Source organism: Crocodylus porosus, unplaced genomic scaffold (assembly GCF_001723895.1).
Source record: "Crocodylus porosus isolate Cpor-Errol unplaced genomic scaffold, CroPor_comp1, whole genome shotgun sequence".
Taxonomy (NCBI): Eukaryota; Metazoa; Chordata; order Crocodylia; family Crocodylidae; genus Crocodylus; species Crocodylus porosus.
This window is the reverse complement of record NW_017728917.1, coordinates 4006966-4017413: the sequence shown is the minus strand read 5'-3', so window position 1 is coordinate 4017413 and position 10448 is coordinate 4006966. Positions and strand designations below refer to the sequence as shown.

Here is a 10448-nt window from a genome sequence, read left to right as displayed (position 1 = left end):
TACAGAGACATGGATTGACTGGGATGCTGCTGAGGCATACCAGGGAACGGTTTCCAAAGGCCGACTTGCCCGTCTCGACAGTTTTTAGAAGGGTTCGGCACCTGAGTGCTAAATGCTGCAAGACGATAGATGTATAACCCCATGTGGAGGGGCCTAGAAGGCAGGAAGAAATGCAGGTACCAGCAGGCTCCTGGAGGAAATTTTTCATGTGTCTACATTGGAGATGTGGAAAAGCGGAAGTCGGCTGGTGCAGCTGTGGTTTGATAGTAACTGTGTAAGGCAGAGGCTGGGGGCAACATGAACACAGAAGTTCATAGCAGGGAGCAAACAGCGGGGCAGGTTCGAACTACCCGGATAGTCGTTCACGCATCTCACTTGCGCATACGTGAGTCATTCCTATGTAAACTTTTAAAGGTGCAAATGCCAAAGGAGCATCTGGGCTCCGCATTTTGTGGTGGTGTAATATGCTGCCTTGGAGTCCTGTTCTGTTTTTAATGATCAGGTTCAACCCGTCCAGTTCTATCCTGTGGGGCAAGCCCTTGTCGCTGGTAACGGTCCTGGTTTGCGTGTCCCGTGATTTGAATCCCTCTACTGGACGAAACAAAGGAAGGAGGCTGGCCCAGAGTCTGTGGACTGAATCCTGCCTTTGTTTTTCACCTGTTTTTCTGCTGTGGTCAAAACAAAGGCTTTTCTCTGACTTAAACCTTCCATTCGAGTTGGTCCGTTAAGCCCCAGTCTATCTACAAGGAGGCAGTACAGAGTCGGGGGGGGGGGACCACTGTAGGCTAGGAACTAGTTTGGGCGTTGCCCTATGCTAGAAAGGCGACTTCTCTTCAAATACCTGATTGCAGAAGGGATGGAGATGGTCTTTTTTTCGGCGGCCAGAGGTGACGGGACTAGGAGCAGTGGCAGCAGAGCAAATTTAGGCCAGAAATTCAGAGATGCTTTATGACTAAGGATAGTCTAGCACTGGAATAGGCCACATAGAGAAACTGTAGAATCTCCATCCTTGGAGACTTTTCAAGGGCAGGTTGAATAGACATTGTCTGGGGCAGTTTAATCAGAGATAATCCTGCCTTGAGCAGGGGGCTGGATTAGATGACCTTGTGAGGTGATCTCTTCCAAGTTATGCAACGTGAGCTCTCCTCTTGGGCTCCCGGTGACTTGCCTATATGCCCCTTTTATTTTGACAAGAGTGAATGCCCGTTTTGGACAAAGCCACTGGTGCTTTTAGGATCAAGTAGAAATGTATTAGCTCTTACACCACCCAGCGTTAACCTGACTGCGTCTGCCTCGTCAGCAGTCAGGATCCTGGTCACAAGACGTTTTTATGTTCAGGTCAAAATCCCGAAGCTTTTTCGGAATCGCACCTCCGTCTTATGGTGGTGTCCCGATTTTTTTCCCCCCCTTCATAATAAAGTATGTTTCTAACATAAATCTAAGATGGTATCTGTAAATAAGCCTCTCTCTGTCTTATAATTATCACCTACAACTACCTGCTCAACCACAACTTGCAAGATCACACCTCTTAAAATACAGTATCTTGGTAGCTGGCATGTGGTTGATTCATATGTGTGAAGGTGTTAGGTATTCTGACCTAAATTGAAACCATCACTTTGTGACAGCCATTGAATACAGGCACGGTACACGCAGAAAATGCTTTACTGGAAATGTTCTTTTTACTAGGTTGTTTTTTTTTTTTTTTTCCTTTGAAGTGCGATGGAAAAGTCTGCCGTAGAGCTTGAAAAGACAACAGTCAAATCTGTTAGCAAATAACAATTACTCATATACATGGTATTTCTTTAGGGCCGTTCGTGCAGAAGTTCTTGTGTGCGTGCGTGTGTGTGTGTGGGGGGGGGGGGGGGTTTGTTTTTGTTTTCCTTCACCACCGGTTTCATCGAAGGAAGGCTTTTCTGAAGTGAAGGATCTTTATATCTGTGATCAGCTGACATTAGACACTAGCCCGAGAAGCCGAAACTCCTTATTACTCAAAGAACAACTTTGGCGGCAACACGCTTTCTGTCTAGAGCTGATGCTTTGTTTGATTAGTTAGAAAACATTATTAGTTGCGCGTAAGGGCCTGGTTCTTGCTTACTGTCGCTAGCAGGAAAGTAGCGTGTTCCAGCTACCTGTTGTCCTCTTAAAATTTACGGACGGCTAGTAAAATGGGAGTCCCTGCTTTGAGAAGTCAGGCCATGTCCAGAAGGCCGAAAACACGTTGGCGAGGAGGTTGAGTTCATTGTTTTGAATGAGTAGATCCTGTCAAGCGGTTCTGGTCAGTCCAAAATAACCAGTTTAAAATGAACAATACATTTAATTTGCTTTTAATCTTGTTTTAATTAAATAACAGCCACCTCATTTAAACAAACAGATGTGTTGGACAAGGGGAAATCCCTTTTACAATCTCGTAACTTCACATTCAAATAATTGATTTTTGGGTCAGAGATAATTCTGCAGATCGCATTAAGTGACGTGCACTCAAATAATGGACTCGCATGTAGCCTAATATGCTGAGAAATTATTTTCGGAGAGTTGGTAGTTCTCGTCTGCTCCACAAAGCCTCAAAGCAAGTTGCATGCTTAGCACAAGGCTCACTTCACCTGGAACTAGATACTGGGAATATGGTTACTGCTCGTGTCACTCCTGTCTCATCATTTTTACCTTCCTTGTTTTTTCATGCTACCAAGGGTCCGGGTTATATTGGCACACAAGTGTTTTTTGTCGCCTTCTCCCCACCCCCAGTCATAGATTCGTAGATGTTAGGTGCTCTTGAGATCATCAGGCCCAGCTCCCCTGCGCTTGGGCAGGAAAGGCTGCTGCGCTCAAATAACCCCAGCGAGGTGAGCGTCCTGACGGTGTTTTTCTTTAAGCCGTCCAAACAAAGAAGGACATCCCGTCCTATATTTGCGTCATTTACAAATTCCACAAACATGTTGAACATTTTGTTGATGATCTGGCAGAGAGGTGGTTAAGTACGATGGCACCTAAAATCAGTTCCAAGGTTACTTCATTTCTGTATGGTACTTCTCCAGCTGACTGTGTTGACGATTGCTTCTTGCCAGTTATTCAGCCTACAGCACTGTGCTAATAGTTCTGCAACTTGCCTTGCCCTGCCCCTACCCCTGTCCTAATACCATCAACATCTGCTGGTAGCAACAGGTTGATGGGCTGGCCCTGGCTTTCTCTAATGTCTGCTGCTCTTCTAGGAAATGTCGTCTGAATGCATAGCGGGGAAAGTGTTCCCAGCGGTTATATTGCCGTCAGAAGCTCTTGCCCCAAATGGGTGCTGACTGCTTTTCAAACTAAAACTATCAAAGCTGATTTAGCTGTTGAGGTGCATAGTGCTGCCTCCCCGGTAGACCAGCAGTTGTTTGATAGATCTGTAATAGCTCAGCGTAAAATCTGCCTCCTAAAATTTTTCTAAGATTCTTCCCCCCCCCCAACTATTTTAAATTACTTTTACTCTGTTTCTCCTCTGCCAACTAATTCCTGCTGGCTAGAAGTAATTAAGGTTTCTTGGCTCGGTAGAGGCTGCCCAAATTTCATGGGGTCTCATGTAGATATTGACTAAGTGTTTTGAATAGTAGCACTCCCACTCTTCCTTGGTAATCAAAGCAGCGACTTTATTAGTGTTTGAAAGTCACTCTGGTGGTGTTCCCACCAGAACTGCTGGGGACTGATCAAAGGCGGGCACGCCAGAGGTGGCCTTGTGTAGTCTGCGTCTCAGAAAAGCACGCAGGATATATTGCTATTCCCACTTTTTTTTAAATTTGTTTTTTCAATAAATCAGACTTCATGCCTATTCATCACGGGAAGCTGTTGGATCATGAGCCACTGCAGAATGCTAACTAATTTCATAATACTCTGCATAAGGTGACCCACTTACAAGTTCATCCTTCAGTTGTGTTTAAGTCTGGCCTTGATTTATGTACTAGCATATTGGTTTCATCAGGAATTGTCTGATCCCTCACTGCGTTGGCTCCTGGTGACCCGTACATGATTTGTATTCTCCTCAGTGGTAAAAAGAACTTTCCGTCTCTGCACATGCATGGGCAGAAAAACATTAACAAAATATTTTTAAAACCACTTAATACTTGCAGCTTCTCTGCCGCTTCTAAAGGTACACTGCTGCAGGAATTAAAATACAGAAGGGAAGGAGAATAAAAAGTCTTAAAAGCAAAATGAAAACACAACAAAAGCCACTCCCGTATTTAAAAACTGCCTTAAGTCTGTCCTGTGTGTGTACGTTAGGATCTGACATTCATGCTGAATATTGCATGCAGCGGAAGCCTGTGGTTGAGTAAGGAGACCAGAAAGGACCGCTTTTGTGTCTGCTGGTTCAAAAGAGGTACTCCAAATTATAGAAGATAAATCATTCCCTTGTGCGTACCTGGCAGTTGAGAGAAATATGCCGTCTATATAATGTAGGAGGCTCAGTGCGACTGTTAACAAGAGCTGCTTTGAAAAAGCAATAAGCATATTTGGAAATATTTGTAACTAAGCTAATGTAACTGAGACATTTGTTTGGACTCATTGACAAAGAGGATTTAGTCTTCATTTCTCTAGAGCCCTGTCTCTAGTGAAAGCTAACTGCGTTTTCAGTCTTTCAGTGTATATAATGCATCAGATGCAGAGGAAGGTGAAATAATCTCTCTGCTCAAGCCTCTGCGTGACAATTTAGAATTGTTCCATTTGTTTTAATAGCATTCGTTCTTCTGCCGGCTCACGGAAGATAAGAAATCGGAGAAATTTTTTAAGGTTTTCTATGACCGCATGAAAGTGGCTCAGCAAGAAATCAAGGCTACCGTCACAGTCAACACGAGTGACTTGGGAAATAAAAAGAAAGATGAGGACACTGACAGAGATGTGCCAGTCAGGAAAAGAGGTCAATCTCAAATTCTTTCTGTTCTAACGTGACGCAAGGGTAAAGCACTGTATTTGTTCAACTCATTTCAATTGATGCAGTAATACTCTGGTCTCTGATCCCACAGAACAAAAGTTAAGATATCAGTGGTGTGCCCTGACATGGGATTTCCAGAGCAGCATCCCCTCTTCATCCATTTGTGAGATTGTACAATTGAAACGATGAAAAAGCATTTCTGAGACGAGGCTTCTCCACCATGTCTAGCCTGACAAGCTGCCTAAATCTGATTTGGTTGTAATGCCCTTGGACTGTAGGTCATGGTCAGTGCTTGTCTAACAATGACTGGAGGGAGATCTTCTGAGATAACGGGGCTTTTACTAAACTCCTAATAGTGTTGGCTGCCTGTGATCTGTTGCCTAACAGATTAACAATTAAGATGAAACACTTTACAGTGGCTTCTTCAAAAGTGTGAAGTGACACGATAGCCTTTCACATCACACTAAATGCTTACCAGAAGGGGTACAATGATGGTGAATAGCTGGCCGATTGTGTGAAACTTTTAAGGGGAGAGTTGCGATTTAGCTTTTTCGTGGTCCTTTTCTTCAGATTACCAGGTGGAAGGTCTTTTATTGCATGTCTGTTCTCCTGTATTGTAGTGCGGGAACCTATGACCCAAATCACGGAGGAAGTCCGGGATCAGTTGCTCGAGGCCTCCACTGCTACGCGAAAGGCTTATAATACATACAGGAGGGAAGCTGATCCTGATGACCACTTTTCAACTGGGGATGGAGCACAGTCTGCAGCGGACAAGAACAGAGATGAGCTGGAGATGAGTGCAGTCATTACAATAATGCAACCCATCCTCCGTTTCTTGCAGCTGCTCTGTGAAAACCACAATCGGGATCTACAGGTAACCTGGGTGGATGCGCATATTCTGTGAAGCGACTGCGACCATATCCACCTTTCTACTTCAGTGCACGTTTTAAATGGTCAGCTGATTGTCTTTGATTTAGCAGATATGGGCACACGTTTCATTGAAGAGCGCTCCGTGGATTGCTTGGCAAAGGGGTGTTGAGGAGCGTATTGCCCAATGTCTTCCCTTAGGTGGGTCGGTCTGTTGTCCCAATCCAAGTGTTCACCGTGCCCTAGCATGAAAGAAATTAAGTTGGAGAAAATGGACATTTCTTCAGATAAAAGTTTTTAAACTAGGTAATTGTATGAAGGAAACGGTGATTCTGGTTCCAGGTTTGTTGGTCACTTGTAAGAGGGGAGAGAGGAAGCGTATGAGGAAGATGCGTATGTGGGAAGCCAACCAGAAAATAGAGATCCAAATCCTCTTGGGTACTTCAGAGTGGGCTTAGCCTTCAGCATGTGACTAATCTCATTGACTTCCACACAGCTATTCCGGTGCTTAAAGTTGAGCGTGCGGTTGAGTAATTTGCTGGAGTGGCTCCGAAAATGTGTACATTAGTGATCTTATCTAGTGTGTGCCTCATAGGGAGATAAGATCCTTGCTTATAAATGGACTGTAATTAACTTGACTCTTTGGCATTACTGCCACTTCCATGTTCCACAAACATAAGCGAGGAACTGGCATGGGGAAGATGGTAGAATATACTAAATGTCTTCATCAAGGAAGAATAATTGCCTTGATTGCTTATTGTTTTCTCTGTGCCAGAACTGTAAGACCCTGCCTGAGCACTTTTTTCAGATCTGGCAGATCAGTACCATTGAACATGAATGCCCTGCTACTGACAGTGTTTGAAATCGGATCTGGATGTTAATATTTCTGCACTGTGAGCATGCTATCCATTAGCACTTTATAGTTCCAGCAGGTACTTAGACCAGGGTTTTCCTTGTTTCCTTTGGCAAAATGGAGATCAAGTAGGTTCAGCATTTTCATGACTTGGTCAATGTTGGGGATAAGTAGGATGCCAATTTGATGGTGGTATTTCAGGCCACACGCACAGAATCCCTGTTGCGCTGTGGTGTTTGGCCAGTCGCTGAAGATTACGGGAGTGAGATTGAGTATAGGCCAATGCAGAAACTTTGGACTGCAGCATGTATTCCCCTGAACAACTAATTCCATGACCAGCAGGTATTTGCTTTCTGCTGTGGGAAAGGAGATGAAATTAGAGGTGAGAGAAACCATTTTTCGTGTGTGTGTGTGTGTATTCCTGTCACAAATAAAGCGCTTGCAGCAAGCTGGCTATAACCTACCCCTCTTGTTGTTGGCAGCTGGAGTATCAAGAACTTCACATCTCTTCTGTTTTTACCCTAAATCAGATTTGAATTGCAAGTTAGTGAGGAGCACTGGGTTAAGGTACTTGCAGGTAGACATCCAGCAGGTTTCTGCCAAACATTTGTATCAGTCTTTAAAAACCAGGTGGCTTGTACAAAAAAGACGTTTCAAGTCGTCACTGTATAAGGCTTTATAGAAGTGTCTATCTTCCAAGTCAGAAGGAGTTCTCAAACCATGTGGAGCCCTGTTGTAACTTAATCTTATCAGCCTACTTCCATCGTCATAAATAAAATGCGCACGTGCTTCAGACAGTTGATAATTCATGTCCCTCGTACGTGCTCCCATTAGGGGGAAGCTTTATTCCTTGTCATTTGAAACATTCTGTTTCTTAAAGAGTAATAACAAGACTTTCTTCTTGAGTATTAGTCGTTCAGGGTTGTCTTACTGCCCAGTGTCCACTTAAGTCGGAAGGAGCTGGGTGCCTAGGTATTCCTTTCCGTTTCTTTTTGTGCACTCAGTTCATTGGGATAGTTGCAAAACTTGCTGCAGAACCCCATTTAGACCAAAAGGTGAGTGGGTGTGTGCATTTTTTTTGTTTGTTTGTTTTTGTTTTGTTGTTTTAATTAAATCACTTGGCTCTAGATGAGGGCTCTACCTTATAAGCAAAGTTGGAGTAACTTTTGACTGTTGCACTGACTATAATGAATCTAGAATCATCTTTGGCTCAGGAACGAGACCTATATCTCGATCTTAATACGAGGTGGCTCAGCCATGGAGAAATCCTGGCATGTTGGTATATATTTGTTGAATTTGAAAACGCAACTTTCTCCAACTTCCTAAATGGTCTGTATTAAACCATCCTTCCCCCTTTTTAACATGGGGCCTTTATTAAAAAGTTGCAGAACGTAATCATGTTCAATGCAATCATATAATCGTTATCCAGCTCTCATTTGCCAGATTGCAAAGGATAGAACAGTAGATAGAGTTTCTTCAGGACCCTTTCCCCTGTGTGTGTGTGTGTGTGTATCTGTATAGGATACATGAAGTGTGTGGCTTTTTGCACAAAAGAACAATGAATTTTTATTTTTAACCTGGTTTTCTAAATATTTGGTCTAATCTTGTAACAAAACTTCATAGTTTGACCTCTGCCCAGCCTCCTCCTTTGCTGTATGACTGTTACTATCCAACATCTCCGATTTAACCTGAGAGTCGTTCCCCACTTCTTTATTATACTGTTTTGATTGCCTTCTGTGCTAGAGGGTTTAACCCTGAGCCTTTGATGAAGACTTCTTGAATTGAGTGCTTTTGTCAGGAGGGCATTCAGTTTTTTCTTTTCCACTCTTTCGTCTTCAACGTGCGTAGTCAATTGTTGTTTCTCCTTCTCCCTGTGTTTCCCGTTGCTTTTGCTGACTTTGGGTTTAAAATCCTACAGAGACATTCTAATGCTATTATCAGCCCAGCTTTTACAACAGGAATAGTTTAAATCTGTTTTTCTCACCGAGAGGATTCCCTGGCAATGGAAGCGTTTGTTTTGGAGCTTTTTTTGGAAGCTCTGATCTTTGCAGTCTCAACCGTCTCCATCTTTTTTACATTGCCTGACAAATTAATCCAAAGTCAAGGTATGAAATGAGCAATCACTTGAAATGCGCTGAATCATTGTCACCTTTTAATCTGCATTCATAGACAGCGTTTTCCTTTTTTTCAGTCGGGCCTTCAATTGAATCTGACAATATCTCAGTCTCTTAGTTTTTAAAGTCATTAGTCTGACATAACCACTAGAGGCCATCAGTTCACAGCATGCCTGCAAGCTTGTAGACAAGAGACCTGTCAGGTCCAAAGTCCTTTTATGTTCTGCTCATCTAAGACCTTTTCTTCCCCCTTCCAAGCCAAGTGTTTTTTCTAATCTACTAATAGCGAGTGAGATAGGAATTGCACTGAAACTTCTAGTAAAATAAATTTTCTCTACACAGTGCCACTGACGCATAGTATCTGAGTCACTGGGAAATTTTGTTTTTCAGTAATCTGCCCTCTTGAATACAAGTTTTTTCCCACTTGGAATACATAAGAGGAAGTCTGTTATAACCCACGCTGTTGGTTCCTAACCAACAGCTTAAAGCAATAATTGCATTATTTATGTAGGAAGAAATGGAATTGAGAGCATCAGGTTGTGAAGATGGCTCTCCCTTTCTCCAAGAGCTGCAGTCAGATGCCTCTTTGTCACAGCGCCTAAGGTGACGCTGTGCAACCCCAAACCAAAGAAGTGCTTTCCTGCTCCAGTGGAAGGTATTGGTTTTCTGGGTCCTAAAGAGAGAGATGAATCTGGTAGGTGAGAAAGGAGGACCCCAGACTTATAACAACTCGTATGACATATAGAATACACAAGGCCATATACTCTATTAATGTGTTAACAGATGCATATATTATGCACTACGTGTTGCTTTTTGTTCAGCTTTAAAACTAACTTGCCATAGGCGAGGGACAGAAAGAGAGGGCAGAGGCTTCAAAGGAGGTGCTTGAAGAATTTTTAATTGTATCCAAAGCATCAGGTTGGTTTTTTTCCTTTTTAAAATTAGACACCTTTTCCTGTTGGGTTATGCAGCCAAGTAGAATTTATTAGTGTGACACTGCAAAGTGTAATCTCGGATCCTACTAGTGAACCTAGTAAAAGGCTACACTCCAAAGATCGGTTTCTATGTATGTATGTGTGTGTTTGTTTTCCCTTGAAACTTGACTACAGAATTTCTTGCGCTGTCAAAACAACAAAACGAACTACAACCTGGTATGTGAGACGCTCCAGTTTCTGGACTGCATCTGTGGAAGCACAACGGGAGGACTTGGACTTCTTGGTCTGTATATAAATGAGAAGAACGTGGCACTGATCAACCAGACACTGGAAAGTTTGACTGAGTACTGTCAAGGGCCCTGCCACGAAAACCAGGTAATATGGCCATAGAAGGATTGACCCATGCGCCATATGCGTGCGGGGTGTGTTCTGCTCTGCTTGGGCCTTCCCATCCATTAAACCCACGGGGTGTTGCCTTGCAGTGCCATTTGTGTTGCTCGCCTGATCCAAGTTGATGTTTTCTTCTGTGAAGGCATCAGAAATACTCAGGCCTGTCTTAACTCTTGCTGGGAAAGGTTTATTTAACACTGAAAGCAGAGAATGACTCTTGTACATAGGTCAAAGAAGGTATGTTGCTTTAAAAGCTCATGTTACAGATGGGTAGCAAAGCCATAAGCAAGTTTTATGCCAGGCCGCTGCGGTAAGCAACAGGTGAAGCTGCAAGAGAAGCAGGGCAGGGTTGGGCTGGGCCAGGTGTAGTGGCCAGTTGAACCGGCCTT

The 10448-nt window shown here is 43.3% G+C and overlaps 1 protein-coding gene across 2 annotated transcripts in view; it reads left to right on the top strand.

The window, feature by feature from the left end:
• ITPR1 (inositol 1,4,5-trisphosphate receptor type 1) overlaps positions 1 to 10448 on the top strand; it is a 129377-nt gene that overhangs the window by 69292 nt on the left and 49637 nt on the right. For both annotated transcript variants that reach the window (XM_019536601.1, XM_019536600.1), the window contains 3 exons: positions 4705 to 4885; positions 5521 to 5774; positions 9844 to 10044. In XM_019536601.1, the coding sequence (XP_019392146.1) occupies positions 4705 to 4885; positions 5521 to 5774; positions 9844 to 10044 (636 nt within the window). The remainder of the gene's footprint in view (positions 1 to 4704; positions 4886 to 5520; positions 5775 to 9843; positions 10045 to 10448) is intronic.